Below are 22,296 nucleotides of genomic sequence, written 5' to 3' on the forward strand. Positions count from 1 at the left end.
TGACATTTACTGTGTTCTTGAGCAAAGACCGAATGAATGGGTGAAAACTGTGGCGTAAAGACTAGAAAATAATAAGAAAAAGTACAGAAATATTGTACTCGAGTAAAAGTACCAATACTGTGATGACATATTACTCAAGTAGAAGTAAAAAGTAGTTCATTTGAAAATGTACTTTAAGTTAACGGATAGGATTTATAAAGTAACTCAGTACAATACTACTAAGTAAAAATACAAAATCCTGATTTTAAATTGTACTTCAAAAATACAAAATACACAAAAAAGTATTCAATACAGTAAATGTATTTCGTTACTTTCCACCTCTGGTTAGTAACCAGTAACACAGATAGTTACGTGACTCAGGTATAATTATTGCAACAGTAATGTATGATTTACCTGAAAGTCCATATTCCGGATGTTTCCTGAACGCACCACGGATGGCAACACAGTTGCAGAGTCTCCCCACACACACACACACGGTAACAGGAGGAGTGTCGTCGTCGCACCTGGGCGGAGAAGAAGAAGAAGAAGAAGAAGAAGAAGACACCGGGGAAACAAAGTGTCGCCAACAAAGTGAGAGGATACAAAGAAACGGAACTAAGTCTTTGACGGTTTTTTTTTGGTTTTTATTGTATTTTGAGAGGATTTAAAACGCGCGTGGACGTGGAGAGGAGTTGGAACCGTGACACGGATGCGAACCTGGATTAATTAAGAAAAATATTACCGAGCGCGAACAGGAATGGCTTGATTTGTCGCCCCGGGTCAGCGCGGCGGCGGGACGGATACAGTGAAACACACACACACACACATGTTTCCGTGGCGGCGGAGGAGGAAAGTTTGTTTCGCCACATTTGGATACAACAACTCGGCTTAAGAAAAAAAAAAAAAAAAAAAAAAGACTTGCGTTTTCCCGCATGGTCACCATGTCCAAGCCCGCAGGACCGAAGAAGACGACGCGGGACCACTGGACCTCCAGGGTCAGCGAGTCGTCCGTGCTCAAAGACGCCCGCGGCGACGCCAACGTGCCGCTGCGCGGCGGCGCGGAGAACGGCGAGTTCGCCTACGTCGGCGCCGTGAGCTCGGCGCCGGTGTTGTTCGGCGGCGGCGGCGGCGGGCTGAGCGACGGCGAGCTGCTGCTGGAGGTGGAGAACCTGCCCGTGTCCGGATTACCGCTGTACGACGTCCACGCGGTCATCGACGGCTGCAGGGGTCCCGTCAGGTTGAAAACGGTCCGGCCAGGTGAGTCCACGCAGCAGAATTCCCTTCACTTTTCACGCATTTTTTGTGTTTCCAAGCGCACAGCAACGTTTATTAAAGCGTAAGACCTCGCGAAAGGACTTTTATCGCAATAAAGGGATACGCTTTTCAATTCGGCGCACAATTTACCTTAACTGCACAGCGAAAAACTAACTTTTTACGGCAGGTGTGTGTTTAATTGACAGGTTTTTGAATGGGCTTTGGTTTGTACAATCTCCCTCCAGAAAATGTCTCAAATTAGGGCCGTTTTACCTCCAAAGTTCCCCGGATAGTTGGAATTCGTGTGTTACCTGTTTACTAATCAATTCGGCGCACGTTAATTGTACAAGTAACCTTTATTTTATAGTGATAAACAGACTTTTTAATCGACTTCTGCTGGTGTGTACAGCCACGTTTAATTGACAGATTTCTGAATGGGATTTGGCGTGTACGTTTCAACCCACACGTTGGGGGCCATTTTTATTCAAAAGACTGTATTCGGAGTCTTTAATCACGTTATAGGGAGACACTTGTTAATTCGGCACATATACATTGTGTAATTAACCTTTTTAAATAGCCAGATTTTTGGAATGGGCTTTGGTTTGTACAATCTCCCTCCAGAAAATGTCTAAAATTAGGGCCATTTTACGTTCAAAGTTCCCCAGATAGTTGGAACTTGTGTGAAGTTGTAGTGAAGTGTTTACTAATCAATTCGGCGCACATTAATTGTACATGTGACCTTAATTATATAGTGATAAACAGACTTTTTAATCGACTTCTGCTGGTGTGTACAGCCACGTTTAATTGACAGATTTGTGAATGGGATTCGGCTTGTACGTTTCTCCCCTTGATGAAATGCCACTTTTGTCTTTAATCACATCAGAGGAGGGAGACACTTCAGTTGCACAATTAACCTGAGTTGTGTAGCACAAACACACACATTTTTTTTTGTATTAATTCCTGCAGGTGTTGTTGTTGTTGTTGTTGTTAAATTGACAGATTTTTGAATGGGATTTGGTGTGTGTGTACTTTTTCCACCTCAACTTTGAGGACAAACGTTGACTTCTCAATTAGGCACGTACAAATTGTGCAATTAACATTCCTCGTTTCTGTGTGTGAATACTCAACCCACGTGTAATCCAATCAAAATGTTTTGAATGCGAGTTGGCGCGTATGTTTTCTCCCTCGTTTAAATGCCACATTATTAAAAAGACGAATTACAGGTTTGCTCAGTAGTTAGTGCTCACCAAAATTTCATGAAGTTATCTCATGGATTTCACATGCTTTTGTGCATTTTCACGTTAAATTGACAGTTTTTTGAATGGGATTTGGCGCGTATGTTTTCTCCCTCGTTTAAATGGCACATTATTTATAAGACGAATTACAGGTTTGCTCAGTGGTGAGTGTTTACCAAAATTTCAAGAAGTTATCTCATGGATTACACACGTTCGTGTGCATTTCTAGATTAAATTGACACTTTTTTGAATGGGATTTGGCTTATGCTTTTCTTCCACCATGAAAATTGCACATTATTAAAAAGACGAATTACAGATTTGTTCAGTAGTGAGTGCTCACCAAAATTTCAGGAAGTTATCTCATGGATTTCTCATGTTCGTGTGCATTTCTAGATGAAATTGACAGTTTTTTGAATGGGATTTGGCGCGTATGTTTTCTCCCTCATTAAAATGGCACATTATTAATAAGACGAATTACAGGTTTGCTCAGTGGTGAGTGTTCACCAAAATTTCAAGAAGTTATCTCATGGATTACACACGTTCGTGTGCATTTCTAGATTAAATTGACACTTTTTTGAATGGGATTTGGCTTATGCTTTTCTTCCACCATGAAAATTGCACATAATTCAAAAGATGAATTACAGTTTTTTTCAGTAGTTAGTGTTCACCAAAATTTCATGAAGTTATCTCATGGATTTCCCATGCTTTTGTGCATTTTCACGTTAAATTGACAGTTTTTTGAATGGGATTTGGTGCATATGTTTTCTCCCTCATTAAAATGGCACATTATTAATAAGACGAATTACAGGTTTGTTCAGTAGCGATTGCTCACTAAAATTTCAGGAAGTTATCTCATGGATTTCTCATGTTTGTGTGCATTTTCACGTTAAAGTGACAGTTTTTTGAATGGGATTTGGCTTGGCGGGTTTTTCTCTCCGCCGAGAAGCTTTGTGCAAAGTTACAAAGACGGGGAGGACTTTGTAATTACATCACAGGGAAACTCCCTTGAATGATGTCTTTTTGTTGTTAATTTTAATTGTTGTTTTTCAAAAAAACACAATCCCCCTTTTCTTCTCTTTCCAGGGAGTAGAGGGAAATTTCTTTTCTGAGTTCGGACGAGTTTGACCTGATGAAAAAACAGGTTTTATTGGAGTGGAAGCGTGGTCATTCAAGTTCAGGGCTGCGGCTCATTGAGTATCTGTGTGTGCGTGCGCGTGCACGTGCGCGCCACATTAAATATGACGTTTTTTGAATGGGATTTGGCTCGTGCTTCTTTTCTCCCTCGTGAAAATACCGTGAGTTGTGGGGAAAGCGCAGTGAAATCTACATAAATGAATCTTAAATGTGTATCAGAGAAATATATATAAACAACTTTTTTATAATCTAATTTCCTCCAGGAAGGAAATCTATGCCAGACTAAATACAGGTGCATTTACTGTGTGTGTGTGTGTGTGTGTGTGTGTGTGCGTTAAATTGGCAGTTTTTGGAGTTCCTCCGAAATCCACCGTTTGGGTCCAGGGAGATGGAAACAATACAAACCGGCTTCTCACTCATTGTTTATTCAGCTTTTCTTTCTTTCTTCCTCTTTCCTCGTTCCCAAAATACACAACATTTTGAGAAAAAAAAACTTTGACAAAGTTTCCTGGAAGTCTCGTTTACCCACAGTGTCTCACAGTCGGTCCGAAAGTTGTTTTAAAACGGCACTTTTTGCACATTTTATTCAGCTTATACTCGGACAAACGGAGGTTTTTCACCAAATATATGGCTCTGGATTCGGCTCTGGACTCTCACAGGATTATAATCTGTAGATTAGTGCCGTGTGTCCCAACCCTGGTCCCCGTGGGGGAACGCGGCCATGCCATGTTTTAGATGTGGCCCTGCTCCAAAAAACACCTGACATAAATTTTTTTTTTTTTTTTTTTTTTTTAACTAAAGTTGAAACATTACATTTTTGAAAATAAAATAAAATATAATGTTGAAACAATTGATTTTTTCATTTTTTTACAAAAGTTGAACTATAATTTTTTTTTTTTTAATAAAATATTGACAAATGTTGAAACTATTTTTTTTATTATTATTTTTTTTACAAAAGTTGATATATAAATTTTTTAGAAAAAAAAAAATTGACAAACGGAACAATTTTTTTTTTTTACAAAAGTTGAAATATAAATTTTTTTGGAAAAAATGTTTTTTGACAAACGTTGAAACAACTTTTTTCTTTTTTACAGAAGTTGAAATATTTTTTTTTTTGAAAAAAAAAAAATATTGACAAATGTTGAAACATTTTTGTAATCATTTTTTTTTTACAAAAGATGAAATATAAATTTTTTGAAAAAAAAAATTGACAAACGAAACAATTATTATTTTTTTTTTTACAAAAGTTGAAATGAGTTGACGATTTATTTGAATCAGGTGTCTTTTGGAGCAGGGTGACATATAAAACATGGCATGGGCGCATTCCCCGTTCCCTGAGGACCAGGGTTGGGAAACACTGGATTAGTGAGTGTGCAGCACCTAAATAAATAAAGATATTGTCGGGCCTGGACACTGAAGTTTGTGAAATCTCTGTAAAACTCGTTCTCCTGCACCAAACCCCATAGAGAAAACCGGCAATTTTACGTCACAGCGCACAGGAGCTGTCGATCCACTTTTACCTGCTATTACTATGTTTACATGTGTTATTTTGTGATTTCGGTGCATAAAATACTTTGTTCAGTCTTATATATTTGCAAAAATTTACCAAAAGTGGCAGCAGAGCAGGAACTGCTGTGTCCATGTGAGCTAAAAATCGACGATTTTCTCTATGGGCTTTGGTGTGGGAGAGTAAACGCTTTACAAACTCCAGTTTCCAGTCATAAAACATACTCCTAATATGTTGGAGACGACGTATAAAGAAAATTAGCCTAGTTTAGGGTCTTTAAAATGACTTTTAAATGAAATTATCAGGGTTACTGCTGATTATTTTTAAATATTCCCCCCAAAATTAGCTATTTTCCATGTAATTTAGTGCAGTTTTTAGTCATTTCTAGTGATTTCAGTAGCAGTGGGTGTTCTATTTTCTTAGTAGAGCGTAAACAAATCACAGCGCTTCACTGTTTGATTCCCTTTGACCTTTTCCCGGAGTCTTATTGTGTGTGTGTGTGTGTGTGGTATAAACAGGAAGTAGCCTGTCGTCGTATTTAGCTCGAGCCGCGTCGTCGCGTTCTTTAACGACTTTAAAACAATAGCAGGAAACTCGCCACTTTCAGCCAATCGCAGCTCGCGATCGTGTTCCCCAGAGTCGTGGCGTCCCCATCTGGGGGATGTCGGGTGTCGGCGCCGCGGCGGCTCCGTCGCGTGATCGGATTCCGTTTCGGGCTTTTAATAATTCATACTGTCTGGGAATTTCCTTCCCCCCCCGATCAGCCTTAATTGGGAAACTATGCTCGTGACCTATTTTTTTTTTCTTCCTTATCTTCTATCTTTATACTCTTAGTGTTTGCTTGTGCCAGTTTCACTGCCACTGTAGTCATGTGACGTGTGAGGACAGGAAGTGCCGTCGCCGCCGCGTTGAGACCTTCGGCCGTGTTTTAGCGCGGTGATAAGAGGCGGGAAAACAAACGCTACTGCAGAGAGCGGAGTGTTTGCTTTCGGTATCAGTGAAACACACACACACACACACACACACACAGAAAACACACACACACACACCCTCTGTCCAAACTGTGGATTTATTGTTCAGAAGCTCTGGGAACTGTGAGGACTGTATGATGTCATTATGTGCTATTATATAATTATTAAAAACAAACCAGGGCCGTACGTCCGTGTTTGATTTATTCACGCGATTATAAGTATTAAAACAATTAATAAAAACACATCTTTACACTCTATTTAATAATTAAAGGTCAATGGACGTCACGTTTGTTTGTTTCCAGAAGTGATGACATTTTTACGAGGTTTCTTGAATGCATCTCGTTGGCTCGTCGTGCCGTGAACTTGCTTGCCGTTGTTGTACGTGATATTTTTATTCTATTTTATCCGATATTGTAATTTTAATTGTTTGACTTTAAATTTCCATTCCCGTTTTTCTTGTTTTGCATTTTGCGTCTCACTCGCGCAGAAGCGATGACATTTTTACGAGGCCTCTTGAATGCATCTCGTTAGCTATAGTGATATTTCTTTATTGTATTCTATTTGTCATGCGATATTGCAATTTTATTGTTTTACTTTAAATTTCCATTCCCCTTGTTTTATTGTCTCACTCACGCAGAAGGGATGACATTTACGAGGTTTCTTGAATGCATCTCGTTAGCTCGTCGTGCCGTGAACTAGCTCGCCGTTGTTGTACGTGATGTTTCTACAAGTTTTCTTTATTTTTATTCAATTGTTTTTGTCCGATATTGTAATTTTATTGTTTGACTTTAATTTTCCATTCCCATTTCTCTCGTTTTGCATTTTGCGTCTCACTCGCGCAGAAGCGATGGCACTTACGAGGTTTCTTGAATGCATCTCATTGACACATTCTATTTGTTTTTATTCTATTTTTCATCACTAAATTTCCAATTCTTATTCATTTTGTTTTGCATTTAGCTTCTGACACTTTTAACACTAACCCCACACGCTAGCATATCAACGTGAATTTGCAGTGCAGAAGTGATGACGTTTACGAGGCTTCTTGAATGCATCTCGTTAGCTATATCGATATTTCTTCAGATTTTCTTTATTGTATTCTACTTTTCATCCGATATTGTACATTTAGGTGTTTTTACTTTCTTGTTTTGCATTTAGCTTCGAACTCTTGCGCTACTACGTGATGACATTTACGAGGTCTCTTGAATGCATCCCGTTAGCTGCTCTGTTGGCAGATGTGGAGAACACGCTTGTTGTTGTGCGAGATATTTTTACAAATTTTCTTTGAATACTTAGCTTCAAGCATTTAGCATCTAACTCTTACACCACCGTATCAACGCAAAGTTCCCCTCCAATAAAGGGGATCAATAAAGTAATACTTGTTTTCTTATCTTGGCTTAACCCTGCATTAGTCGTATTAGCTCATGCGCTGGAGTTTATGAATAGAAATGTTTTTTATCGGTCCGATAACCCGTCAAAGTCACGGGATCGTACATATGGGACAAATAAAAATGTAAAATCCGATTATAATCCAAATATCGCATGCTATTGATGCTTTTTGTATGGTGCGTTTCAGTGATGCCATTTACGAGGCTTCTTGAATGCATCTCGTTGGCTGCTCCTGTTGGCTCGTCGTTGTATGAGATATTTCTCCAAATTTTCTTTATTTTTATTCTATTTTTCATTGCTGCTGTATCTACGTGGATTTCCTCCACTTTTTTAACTTTTCTTATCTTAACCTTTGCATTAGTTTCTTTAGCTCATGCACTGGACTCAAGTTTAGCTTCTTGTTTTTGTTTTTGTCTGCGCGCCGAGGGAACCACGCTCTGCGTTTGTTATTATTATTACTGCACTTCTATTTTATGAGATATAGAGAGGAACTGGACAAACACAAAACCTAAAATAATCCGCCTCGTATATCTGACATGGATAAAATCCCTATGTGTTGTCTAGGAGTGCATCTCACTCTGTTTATATCACATGCAAACAAACACTATACATTTTGAATTTCATGTGAAAACAGGCCTCAGCGTCTGCAGAGTCCACTTCCTTCCTCTCTGCATTATATTAAAGCGTCCGCCCGGCTGTAAATCCCCCCCCAGAAGCTGAAAATCTAAGGGAACCCTGAATTTACAACGCGGTCGGCGCATTAACTCCACGCTGCACTGATTGTTTCTGGCGACAGAGCGAGAGAGAGTGTGTGTGCATGTGGAAGTGTTTATTTCCTCCCTCGCTCTCAGCAGGAAGTTCTTCCACCTTTTGTGTTCTCTTCACTTCCTCCCACGTAACGTGGTTTTTTTAAAGGCTTCAATTTCCAGGATGTGTGTGTTTTTTTGTTGTGGGAGAATGGATGGGATGTGAGGATTGATGTTTTGGGGCAGGCGGGGGAACCCAGTTAGCGGCTAAATAGACCATGAAATGCTGCGTCACTAATGCAGCAGTGGCTCTAATCCCACTGAAGTGCTTCCGCGTCTTCCTCTTGTTTCGCTGAAGAAAGATGGTCTCTTTTCTTTATTCTCTAACCCCTCTTCAATTAGCGCCCGTGAAAAAGCTGTCGCATCGAGCGTGAATGAGAATCGGTCGCGCTCGGTAATTAAACTCGCACGCCGTGTCAGAAGGAAGAAGAAAGGCCGACTAATTTACGATAAGAGAGCGTAGTCGAGGCTGGAGGAGGACGTCGGGGGTTTTTTCCCTCGTCGTGGACCGATTTAGCCTCGTGGTAACGAAGGTTTTTTAAATGTTAGCTAACATTTGGGTGGCAAATTATAGTGTAAATGACTCGGGTGTACGACAGTGTGCAGTATTGGAAGCCATTTTCCTAGTTTTGAGCATTATAATTGGGGCCCCGAGCACGGAAGCTAACGGCTCCTAGCATGAATTGCTATTGTTTGCGCTAACTTTTGAGCGGGTTATCGTGCGTAAAAACTCTTGAAATTTGCAGCAGAGGTCGGGTAGGTGAAAAATGCGATAGTGACATAGGAAACTCTCGCTCTATATCGCCCCCCAGAGGTCCGGTCACGGTCAGACAAAAGTTGTCGGATCGGTACGAAATTTGGTGAGTGTGTCGGGCTTGCTTCACAGTTTCTTGACGATTTTTTGGGGAATTTTTGACGTGAGATAAAGTGGTCAAAATTGCGTTTAATGCAATTTTTTTGATTGCGCTAATTTTTGAGCGTGTGCATAAAAAACCCGGGGCTCTATAGCGCCCCCAGAAGTCCGGTCACTGTCAGACCAAAGTTGTCGGATATGTTTGGATTGCTCCGAAGTCTCTTGAGGATTTTTTGGGGCATTTTTGAGTTGGTTAACGTGCATAAAAACTCTTGAAATCTGCAGCAGAGGTCGGGTAGGTGAAAAATGCGATAGTGGCATAGGAAACAAACCCTTTCGTAGCCCCTGGGCTCTATAGCGCCCCTAGAGGTCCGGTCACGCTCAGACAAAAGTTGTCGGATTGGTACGAAATTTGCTGAGTGTGTCGGGCTTACTTCAGTTTCGTGAAAATTTTTTATGACATTTTTGGCGCAAGATAAAGTGGTCAAAATTGCGTTAATTGCAATTTTTTGGATTGTGGAGGACGTGCTGTCGCCAGCCCTAAAGTGAGCTTTATGACCGAGCTTATTTGAGCCAATAAAACCTGAAGGCTTGGTTGGGGTAACCTTTAACCTTTTAGCCTTTGACCTGGCAACCCTCGAGTCACGTTGACAACAACAATCTGACTCCATGTACGGTTTAAAGTTAAAGGTCTTGTAGCAGAAGAAGACTCACAGTTGAGGAACTTTGAGTTTGCTAACAAGACGATGCTAAAACGTGACGTCGACAGACTGCCGACTGCCGGCCACTGATTAAATCATTGAAAATCAGTTCATTTGCGCCTGTGGTCGCTCACCTTAAGTCAGGCTTTAAAGAGACGGTTGACAGGACCGGAGGATCCATCACTGTGATGCAGTGGGTCGATTTGACCTGATTAAAACGGACCCACTGGCCGCGGCGTGACGGATCCACGGTTCATTCGTCAACGTCGTCCTTGTTAATTCAGCGTTTACCCCCAGCAGATGCATTTTATACAGCGACTCAGCAATATCCAGTTTTATTACCTCACTCACTGTTCGGTGCACAGATTTCTATCAGATCATCAATAACAGCAGGAGGAGACGCAGATCTCGATAGCTGCATTTCCCACAGAATACAACAGATTTGCTACAGTATAGAACGTTTATTATTGTGTTTCCATTAGGAATAGAACCTTAATATCTGGAAATAACCGTTCCGTTCTTTGGAACCATTCCCTTAGCGCCCTTAAATGCTGTTTTTGGGAAACTCCACCCTTGACTTTGTGGGTTTACAACTAATATGCTATTTTCCATTCGTTCAAGACTAGCCATTTTTGTTTTTTCCAAAATGGCAGACTTCTGGGTGGGCGGAGCTAATGGAAGTGCATTAGAGATTTGTTTGGAATCGCGAGAGCAACGAGTGTTCCAAGTTTGGTTGCGATCGGAACAACTATGTGCGACTTACAAGATAGGAAAAAAATCGAAAAATTAGCATTTAAGGCAATTTTTACCACTTTCTCTTGCGTTAAAAATTGCCCCAAAAATCGGCAAGAAACTTTGGAGTAAAGCCAAACACAGCCACCAAATTTCGGACCGATCCGACAACTTTGGTCTGACTATGACCGGCCCTCTAGGGGCGCTATAGAGCCCCGGGGGCTACGACAGGGTTTTGATGACGATTTGATGATGTTCTGGAATGTGTGCGACCTCAAACGAAGAACACTGCAGCTGAGAATTTACAGGCATATTTTAGAGAGTTTAGATTAAGACGTTCATCTGCTCCGAGGTCGAAGGCTAATTTCTCCAACAGAATCTGGAGAAATTATGCAAAGCGTTGAGTCACACTTTGCACATTTCAAAAGGCCGGCTGGAGATTGTGGCAAGGTTCCTTTTCGGTGCTGAAGGTATTTAAGCCTGATATGAAGCTTCAGGGACCTTCAGTAATTCAGTAAAGTTCTCCTCTGACTTCAGGGACTCGTCATCATCATTTCACGGAGAGTGACGGACGGTTTTGGAAGCAGAGGAAAACAAACTCGACCGCTGGGAGAAGCGCAGCGTTGACAGTTCACTTTCAGAGCGGCTTCACAAATGCACTGAAAAGAGTCTGCGGGGGGAAATTTGTCAACGACGTTTTCAACGACGTCCTTCAGCTGCTTTTTCCAGACTCGCACAAAACACACAGACGTCTGAAGATTCTCCGTATGTGTGTGCAAGCCAGTTTACTGTTGAGGAAACGTGTCGCACGGCGCCCTTAAATGCTGTTTTTGGGAAATTCCACCCTTGACTTCATGGGTTTGCAACTAATATGCTATTTTCGTTTATGTCTTTGGTCTATTTCGCCGAAGGATAACGTTTATTTTCTTTCCTTATGAACCAAGTTTGACGCGGCTAGCTCGTTCAAGACTAGCGTGTATACTAGCCATTTTTGTTTTTCCAAAATGGCTGACTTCTGGGTGGGCGGAGCTAATGGAAGTGCATTAGAAATTTGTTTGGAATCACAAGAGCAACAAGTGCACCAAGTTTGGTTGAAATCCGAACAACTATGAGCGACTTACGACTCGCACGATAGAAAAAATATCAAAAAATATATAATTTAACGAAATTTTGACCACTTTATCTCTTGTCAAAAATTCCCAAATTAATCGTCAAGAAATTTTGGAGTAATCCAAACGCAGCCACCAAATTTCGTACCGATCCGACGACTTTGGTCTGACCTTGACCAGACCATAGCGCCCCTAGTTTTTATGCACAATAAAAACGCTCAAAAATTAGCACAAATCAAAAAAAATTGCATTCATCGCAATTTTGACCACTTTATCTCGCATCAAAAATTCCCCCAAAAAATCGTCCAGAAACTGTAAAGTAAGCCCGACACCGTCACCAAATTTCGTACCAATCCGACAACTTTTGTCTGACCATGACCGGACCTCTGGGGGGCGCTATAGAGCCCCGGGTTTTTATGCACACGCTCAAAAATTAGCGCAATTCGTGCATAAAAACTCGGGGCTCTATAGCGCCCCCCCAGAGGTCCGGTCAAGGTCAGAACAAAGTCGTCGGATTGGTACGAAATTTGGTCAGTGTGTCGGGCTTACTCGTTAGCGTGTGTCGGCAGCGTTAGCAACTGGACGCTATCGGCTCAGATGCTGAGTCATCGAAGACGTGCCGTTGTGGTTATAGCCAGTTGTTGTTTTACTTTGACATAATCATCGTTTAGCGGCTCCATTAAAGGCCGGTACGGTGACTAACATGTGACAGCTTTTTCTGACGGAATCTTAATTAGACGAGCGGTGACTAATCGGCAAAGACGGGAGGGGAGAAAGGACTCGGTCTTAATTATCATTATGATGATGATTATTATTATAATAAGAGGTCGCCGGCCTTCGTCTTCTCTCTCTCTCTCTGTTGACGCAGTGAGTCACGGATGCTAAAGTGTCAACCGTGAAGTCGAGTGACGTCTGTTTGCGCGACAGCTTTGCCGCCTTCTAAACGTCCGCGTCAACAGCAGCGTTCTCCAAACTTCACAATCCACACGAGTGTTTGCAGCTTTATTGTTTGTGTGTCTTTGCGTTACGTCGCTCTCTGATCTTTACGTGGACGAGCGACGCCACAGTCGCAGCCAACAGATGTTTTTTTACGAGGCGCAGAGGTTTTGTTTTGATATTAAAAGTGTTAGGGAACTCCCGTTTCTCACATAAAACGGAGCTGTAAACACATCTCCAGGCCCGGGCCGGCCGCTTCAGTTGCGATTAAAGCGTTGGAGCGCTGGCCTCGTAAAAAAACAAATAAATAAATAAATAAATACATAAAATGTAAATGTATATTAAAAAGTAAAAGCCTCTCGCTAATACAGAAGTGTTTGACTGTCAGACTGGGGCAGCTGTGCTTGTTCTTTTTATATCTCTAAAATTGGCCTCTGACCGAGTTAATTTCTTTAATGTTTTTGTTTGGATAACAAGGTCTTTTTTTTTCACAAGATAAACATATACTCTTCTAGGCCAGACTATAGCCTTCTAGGCCAGACTCTTACCCAGACTCTAACCTTCTAGGCCAGACTATAACCTTTTAGGCCAGATTATATACCCCACAAGGTCAGACTTTACTCCTCAAGGCCAGACTATACCCTTCTAGGCCAGACTTTACTCTTCTAGGCCAGACTTAAGTCTTCTAGGCCAGACTATGCTCTTCTAGGCCAGACTATAGCCTTCTAGGCCAGACTATGCTCTTCTAGGCCAGACTATAGCCTTTTAGGCCAGACTATGCCCTTCTAGGCCAGACTATGCTCTTCTAGGCCAGACTATAGCCTTCTAGGCCAGACTATGCTCTTCTAGGCCAGACTATAGCCTTCTAGGCCAGACTTTACTCTTCTAGGCCAGACTATAGCCTTCTAGGCCAGACTATGCTCTTCTAGACCAGACTATGCTCTTCTAGGCCAGACTATGCTCTTCTAGGCCAGACTATGCTCTTCTAGGCCAGACTATAGCCTTCTAGGCCAGACTATGCTCTTCTAGGCCAGACTATGCTCTTCTAGGCCAGACTATGCTCTTCTAGGCCAGACTATGCTCTTCTAGGCCAGACTATGCTCTTCTAGGCCAGACTATAGCCTTCTAGGCCAGACTTTACTCTTCTAGGCCAGACTATGCTCTTCTAGGCCAGACTATACTCTTCTAGGCCAGACTATGCTCCTCTAGGCCAGACTATGCTCTTCTAGGCCAGACTATGCTCCTCTAGGCCAGACTATAGCCTTCTAGGCCAGACTTTACTCCTCTAGGCCAGACTATAGTTTTCTAGGCCAGACTATAGCCTTTTAGGCCAGACTATAGCCTTTTAGGCCAAACTATAGCCTTTTAGGCCAGACTATGCTCTTCTAGGCCAGACTATGCCCTTCTAGGCCAGACTATGCTCTTCTAGGCCAGACTATAGCCTTCTAGGCCAGACTTTACTCCTCTAGGCCAGACTATAGCCTTCTAGGCCAGACTATGCTCTTCTAGGCCAGACTATAGCCTTCTAGGCCAGACTATGCTCCTCTAGGCCAGACTTTACTCTTCTAGGCCAGACTATAGCCTTCTAGGACAGACTATGCTCTTCTAGGCCAGACTATAGCCTTCTAGGCCAGACTTTACTCTTCTAGGCCAGACTATGCTCTTCTAGGCCAGACTATGCTCTTCTAGGCCAGACTATACTCTTCTAGGCCAGACTATGCTCTTCTAGGCCAGACTATAGCCTTCTAGGCCAGACTATAGCCTTCTAGGCCAGACTTTACTCCTTTAGGCCAGACTAAAGCCTTCTGGGCCAGACTATAGCCTTCTAGGCCAGACTATAGCCTTCTAGGCCAGACTTTGCTCTTCTAAGCCAGACTATGCTCTTCTAGGCCAGACTATAGCCTTCTAGGCCAGACTATAGCCTTCTAGGCCAGACTATGCTCTTCTAGGCCAGACTATAGCCTTCTAGGCCAGACTATAGCCTACTAGGCCAGACTTTGCCAGACTCTAACCCAGACTCTAACCTTCTAGCCCAGACTATAACCTTTTAGGCCAGATTATATACCCCACTAGGTCAGACTTTACTCCTCAAGGCCAGACTTTACTCCTCAAGGCCAGACTATACCCTTCTAGGCCAGACTTTACTCTTCTAGGCCAGACTATAGCCTTCTAGGCCAGACTATGCTCTTCTAGGCCAGACTATAGCCTTCTAGGCCAGACTATAGCCTTCTAGGCCAGACTTTACTCCTTTAGGCCAGACTAAAGCCTTCTGGGCCAGACTATAGCCTTCTAGGCCAGACTATAGCCTTCTAGGCCAGACTTTGCTCTTCTAAGCCAGACTATGCTCTTCTAGGCCAGACTATAGCCTTCTAGGCCAGACTATGCTCTTCTAGGCCAGACTATGCTCTTCTAGGCCAGACTATGCTCTTCTAGGCCAGACTATAGCCTTCTAGGCCAGACTATAGCCTTCTAAGCCAGACTATGCTCTTCTAGGCCAGACTATAGCCTTCTAGGCCAGACTATGCTCTTCTAGGCCAGACTATAGCCTACTAGGCCAGACTTTACCCCTCTATGCCAGAATATAACCTTCTAGGCCAGAAATAGCAATTTTTTAGCAACAACCTTTTTTTAAATCTTCCGATTAAAAAGAAGCAATTACACGTTAGAAACCGTTCATATCTTTCACTTCTCATTCTTGACTTGGAGTAGAATAGCTAATGTTTTGATGGTATTTAGTGGTAATGCTAAAATGTTTCAAATTCTTAGCAAATACTCTATACCTTTATCGTAATCAATCGTAATAAAATGATATTTGACTCGTCTTTCAGCGTCATAGCTAATAAGATGAAGTAATCTTAAATCTTAAACTGTAAAAAAGTAAACTTTGCCGCAGACATTAATTGTTATTTACAAGCTAAACGAAGCTAACGTGAGTCAAAATCAAGCTGGAATTCTCATTTCTGCCTAAATTTAAGTAATTGTCGAGTTCGCCCTCGACTGATCGGAGCTGAAGCCGATAGAAACTGCTCTTTATTGCCGAGTCATTCGTCCCCAGGTGTTAACACAGATTAAACACTTGTTTTTGAAACTGGGATTAAACAGGTTTTTTTTTTCTTTTTCACCTTAGTTCAGCTTCAGCTTAATCCACAAACCAATCCCACGAATTACAGACCATACGCAGCTTAAACCTTGTGGATACCTCACCCTCACCCTCTCACCCTCTCACTCTCTCTGGCTGCAGCCTGTTTGCTTGAGGAATGCTGTGTTTACAGAGCTGGGACTGGCTCACATCAGTGTTTCATGCTCTCAGGTGTCTGTTGTGTGTCTGTTGTGTGTCACTGACTCGCTGCTATGCTGCCCACTGTCCTTCGTCTGCTGGATTTACTGGACGATGCAGTGGCTCAGAGTCGTCAGTTTGTCTCGTCTTTAGTTTCGGCTGCAACTGTTAATGATTGTCTCGATTAATTTGGTCCATGAAAAGACAGAAAATGTAGAAAAACGTTGATCGGAGTTTGTCAAACCCGGAAATGATGAAGTTCTCGAAACCAAAACGATTCAGTTTGAATGATTTCTTTGTTCTACGGAGCAAAGAAACCAGAAAATATTCACATTTAAGAAACTGGAAATAATAATTATTGAAAAAATTTGGGGGTTTACACTTTTGCGGGAAAAACTTTCATATCGTCGCGTCTGGAAAAACCACTTTATAAGAGCGTGAAAATGTTCCAGCGACACTTTTCAATACGATATTTAGCTTTTTTTTCGCGCATTTCTAGCTGTAATTTCTAACGGAAACCTTTTACTAGTGCTGGGCGTACGTTAGCGGCGTCAACGTTAACGCGCTTCCATGACGACTGATGGGGAAAACGACGCGCGTGACGCCATGTTTACGCGACTCACGATTGTTAAAATGAGTCTCTAAAGTAACGCTAAACTTTCCAGAGGCACAGGTACGCTGGTTATTCGTAGCGCTGCTCTTTTTGTTTAATAAACAGACCACTCCAATTCCACTGTAGGCTAACGCTAATGGCGCTAAAGGAGCTAACGGAGCTAACTGGTAAACGGCGCCTGGACTCCGGCACCGCGGCACGTAAACATGACGTCGCATGCGTCTTTTTCCGGCCAGTCGTCACGGAAACGCCTCGCGCGTCAACGCGCGCTAACGTTGAGCTAACGTGCCCGGCACGGACTTTTTACTGTCGCATCCTTTCGCGTCGGTTACGTCGTTGAAATTATTGGACGATTTTAGATCGTGTGCGTACCATAATGTCAGGCCAGATACTTGACCACATTCACCCATTTTTGATGCCCACGATATGATTATTGTAACGCTAAATAACTTATAAATCTAAAAAAAAACATGGCTGCGAGTTTGATACCTTAAATGTGCAAATCAAAGCCGCTGCTGTTCCTGCACCATGCAGCTCCAAGTTTTCCACTATGCAGTTCAGACAAGTAAGGTTAAATTTAAGATAGATAGATAGATAGATAGATAGATAGATAGATAGATAGATAGATAGATAGATAGATAGATAGATAGATAGATAGACAACATGGTGGTTTGGTAGTTTGACTACAATAGATTATTGTAGTCAAAGGCAACTAAAGCAGAAATCCCTGAAGCGAAAGTTGATTTTTATCAAGACAAAGTCCAGACGTTGGTGGATCTTTTTTTTTTGACCAGGACTTTTAATGCACTTTACTTCCAATGATGTATTGCACCCATCCTCAATTTTCCTAAGAAGTCATTGGTGCAAAATAGGCATCAGATCACCATCACACACCCCCCCCCCCCCTCAGGTTCCCCCCGTCCTCCCCCCCATGTCCTCAGGCAGTGCGAGTCTTCAGAGCTCATAAATTAGACAAGAAAATCTAATTTCCCTGTGGGGCTCTTAAGCTCCGAGTCCTCGCAGCCCCTCGCTGTTTCTTTTCAGGGAGCGCTTGATTTCTATTCTTCTTGATATAAAGGGACTGATAAGCGACCAGAGTCGGGTGGGGGGGGGGGGGAGGGAACTGTATCGTGGCCTAGTTGTGTGCTGAGTCACCGCGAGGACGAGTCGTACCCTCCTCTTCTTCCTCTTCCTCCTCCTGCCACAGCGACTCCTCTGGGGCTTTTTTGGCTTTTTTAGCAGCGCACACATGACCGGCCGAGTACGAGCGTCGATGTCGAGTAGCGTTGCGTTCCCCGCGGACTTTAAAGGGTCACACACACAAACACACAGACACACACACTTTAGGACAATGTTATCACAGAAAACAGAAGCAGAACCCAAAGAGACGGCGATAAGCAGAGTCGTTTTCGGCCTCCGTCGTACGTTGCGAGAAGTTAGAGCTACGTCCGTTTCCTGTTTGTCACTTCCTCCGTGTCCATTGTCTCGCCTCTCAGTCCCACTGTCCTCCTCTTTGTTTGGCCCGATGTTCTAAAGTGTGTGTGGAACGTTTCCTGCTCTGTAGAAGAGGAACTAGAGATAGATGTGGTTAGGACTTTATAGATACCAAAACTGATAACGATACCTATCAAACGCCATGATTCCCAACCTGGGGGGCGCAGAACTTTGTCTGCTTTGAGGTTATTAGGGCCCGAGCCACAAATGGCAGGGGCCAAAACTAACGCTAACCTAACCCTGGTGCTAATTCAGTTGTCCTTCAGATTATTATTCTATCGGTCATTTTTTTAGAGGTTTAGCGAGCTTAAAAACGCTTGAAACTTGGCACTGAGATCGGGTCTGGCGAAACTGCGATATTGGCATATTTCCCGGCCCCGTGCGTTGCTCAAGGGCCCTAACCCTAACCTAACCTAACCCGGGTGCGAATTATTGCAAGCAACCTATTGTTGTGTGGATTTGCGGTAATTTTTCAGACGGTTAACGAGTTTAAAAACTCTTGAAACTTGGCACGGAGATCGGGTCTGGCAAAAATGCGATATTGGCATAGTTCCCGGCACCGTGCGTTGCTCAAGGGCCCAAACCCTAACCCTAACATAACCCTGGTACGAATTCATGCAGGAACCTATTGTTTACAGATTATTATTCTATCCATGGGTTTGCGGTAATTTTTCAGAGGGTTAACAAGCTAAAAAACTCTTGAAACTTGGCACAGAGGTCAGGTCTGGAGAAAATGCGATATCTGCATTGTTCCCGGCCCCGTGCGTTGCTCAAGGACCCAAACCCTAACCCTAACCTAACCCTGGTGCGAATTAATGCAAGCAACCTATTGTCCTTCAGATTATTATTCTATCTGTGGTTTTGCGGTCATATTTCAGAGGGATAACGAGCTTAAAAACTCTTGAAATTTGGCGCAGAGGTCAGGTCTGGCGAAAATGCGATAACGGCATAGTTCCCGGCCCCGTGCGTTGCTCAAGGGCCCAAACCCTAACCCTAACCTAACCCTGGTGTGAATTAATGCAAGCAACCTATCGTTGTCCTTCAGATTATAATTCTATCTGTGGATTTGCAGTCATTTTTCAGACGGTTAACAAGCTTAAAAACTCTTGAAACTTGGCACAGAGGTCAGGTCTGCCGAAAATGCAATATTGGCATAGTTCCAGGCCCGATGCTTTGCTCAAGAGCCCAAACCCTAACCTAACCCTGGTGTGAATTCATGCAGGAACCTATCATTGTCCTTCAGATTATGATTCTATCCGTGGCTTTGCTGCTATTTTTGAGGGAGTTAATGTGCATGAAAACTCTTGAAACTTGGCACGAAGGTCAGGGCTGGCGAAAATGCGATAACGGCATAGTTCCCCGCCCTGTGCCGTTGCTCAAGGGCTCTGTAGCGCGAAGACGCTATAGACCAAGACGAAGAGAAAAGTCGACCATAACCATGGCCACTCAAACTGTTGTTCTGTCTGGCGTTTAAAGACCTTTTGAAACTTATTCGAAACTTTTTTTTAACTCTTATTTGCTTTTTTGCAATTTTGGAGCTACCTGGAACAAGAATCTCCTCAGGGATTAATAAAGTTCTATCTTATTTTAACTTATCTTTACCTTATCTTATCTTAAAAGTCTCTAATAACACCAGAAAAAACGTCAATATGTTTGACGCTAGTTGCTAGTCGCTCGTTTGGGGACGTAATCGTAACTTAAGCACAAGTTTCCGATTATTTGCACAGGCCTTACTGCATAGAACGCCATCGTAATGAATTGTTGACGGTTACGGACCTTTATGGACTAGAATGTTTAATTAAGATTTTGCTGCGTCACTATTTAAAACCTATCATTATTCCACCTTTTCAACCCAGCGTCCAATGACTCTTTGACCGCTCGTGTTTCCACAACACGCTTCTGCTTCCATTCTCTGTTTCCTGCAGCTTTTTTATACAAACTGTCAAGGTGGAATAAGGCAGCAGCAGCTCAAACAGACTCTCTCTCTCTGCTGTGGTCGCCATTAAAAGTTTCCACATTTCACATGCCGGCGTCTTTCAAAGCATGAAAGAGAAATGGTAAACTGTAAAGACTGGAGGGGTGTGTGTGTGTGTGTGTGTGTGTGTGTGTGTGTGTGTGTGTGTGTGTGTGTGTGTGTGTGTGTGTGTGTGTGTGTGTGTGTGTGTGTGTGTGTGTGTGTGTGTGTGTGTGTGTGTGTGTGTGTGTGTGTGTGTGTGTGTGTGTGTGTGTGTGTGTGTGTGTGTGTGTGTGTGTGTGTGTGTGTGTGTGTGTGTCTCTGCTCGCTTCATTGTCCTTCTGACAGGAATGGTCGGAATCCTCTCCAGCCTGTCGGGCCTGTTCTGCTGTTTATCGTCACAGCGTCTCTGGTTCTTCTGTCACTTTGTGACTCAGGGACTCGCTGCTTGTTTACAATGCGACGGCAGCAGAGACCTCGTCTTAGACTTCACCTCCACGTCCTCCTTTAAGTCCTCTCTTGTGTAAATGCTGGAACCTTAATGCAGAAATTCACACTCTTTTTTTTTAGAAATGTACGCGCGGTAAAATAAGCACTTTGGCAGCAGCTACTTTGACATGTTGGTCCCTTAAACGCTTATTTCCTGGGTTCATGTCGCTGCATCACACGTTTTATATATTGTCGTAACTTGTCTCTGTTAACTTGGAGAACAGACTTTCTTATTTTTAGGGCCTGAGCCGTGAATGGCAGGGGTGTAGGAATTGTAGAAAGATTTGTAGAAAAGTGTAGAAATGTAGGATTGTAGGAATTACAGGTGTAGAATTGTAGAAAGTGCAGAATTGGAGGAATAGGAGGTTTAGAGTTGTAGAAGGTGTAGAATTGTAGGTGGTGTAGAAGTGTAGCAATTGTAGAAAGTGTAGAATTGTAGAAAGTGTATAAATATAGGATTGTAGGAATTATAGGTGTAGAATTGTATAAAGTGTAGAATTGGAGGTGTAGAATTGTAGGAGGTTTAGAAGGTGTAGGAATTGTAGAATTGTAGGTGGTATAGAAGTTGTAGAATTGTAGAAATTGTAGGAAGTGTAGAATTGTAGAAGTTGTGGGAATTGTAGTTGTAGAATTGTAGATAGTGTAGAATTGTTGTAATTGTAGAAAGTGTAGAATTGTAGAAGGTATAGAAGTGTAGAATTGTAGTAATTGTAGAAGGTGTAGAATTGTATAAAGTGTAGAATTGTAGGATTGTAGGAAGTATAGGTGTAGAATTGGAGGAATTGGAGGTGTAGAATTGTAGTAATTGTAGGTGGTATATAAGTGTAGGAGGTGTAGAATTGTAGCAAGTGTAGGGGGTGTAGAATTGTAGAAGTTGTGGGAATTGTAGGTGTAGAATTGTAGATGGTGTAGAATTGTTGTAATTGTAGAAAGTGTAGAATTGTAGAAGGTATAGCAATTTAGATAGTGTGGAATTATAGGTGGTGTAGAACTTGTAGAATTGTAGCAATTGTAGGAAGTGTAGAATTGTAGAAGTTGTGGGAATTGTAGGTGTAGAATTGTAGATGGTGTAGAATTGTTGTAATTGTAGAAAGTGTAGAATTGTAGAAGGTATAGAATTTTAAAAAGTGTAGAATTATAGGTGGTGCAGAATTGTAGCAATTGTAGGAAGTGTAGAATTGTATAATGTGTATAAATGTAGGTGAAGAAGGTGTATAATTGTGAAAAAGGGCGTATTCCCTCTGTTCCTTTCACGTGTTTCACAATCAAATACAGTAAAATCACCATGACGATCAGTCCGTCCTCTCTCTCTCTCTCTCTCTGTTATTATTGTTACCTCATTCTCATAAGTGAACCTGTCAGACAGGTATGAGTGAAACTGCAGCATACCTGTGCACCACCTGTCCGTCAGCAGAGGGGGGGGGGGGCGGAGCTCAGTGTGAGGGGGCGGGATCAAGATCAGGGGTTTGAGGCTAGAGGGTTATTTTTATTGCTTCCTCGATTCGTCATCGGTGTATGCAAATCTCCAGAATTTGAATTTTTTAAATTTGAATGTGAACGGCTTTGCTTAAGAGTTTGAACCATGGCCCATTTATGAAACACGCACAAGTGAGAATATAGTAAACAGCCACCAGGGGGCGACTTTTAAATTATGTATCGTTACATGATTATCACAAATTTGTTGTATTGCGATATTATCGGTATTTGTGGACCATATATCTTGTTGTCCCGTGACATAATGACCCATTATTTTGAATAAAACTACATATTTCTATGGATTTAAAAGGCCGTTGTCAACATTTTTGGCTCAACACAACGCATGTATCAGATTTAATCTAACAGATTATGTCTTTAAAGTGTCAGGTT

General features: G+C 42.3%; 1 protein-coding gene across 1 annotated transcript in view; it reads left to right on the top strand.

Moving 5' to 3' along the window:
* Window positions 1-911: 911 nt before the first annotated feature.
* The window catches only part of magi1b (membrane associated guanylate kinase, WW and PDZ domain containing 1b), a gene marked incomplete at both ends in the record, with an annotated part of 165,268 nt that continues 143,883 nt past the window's right edge, over window positions 912-22,296 (top strand). The window contains one exon of the mRNA XM_083908072.1: window positions 912-1,236. Within this exon, the coding sequence (XP_083764198.1) occupies window positions 912-1,236 (325 nt within the window). The remainder of the gene's footprint in view (window positions 1,237-22,296) is intronic.

The sequence above is a fragment of the Microchirus variegatus genome (assembly GCF_963457635.1).
Source record: "Microchirus variegatus genome assembly, chromosome: 21".
Lineage (NCBI taxonomy): Eukaryota > Metazoa > Chordata > Actinopteri > Pleuronectiformes > Soleidae > Microchirus > Microchirus variegatus.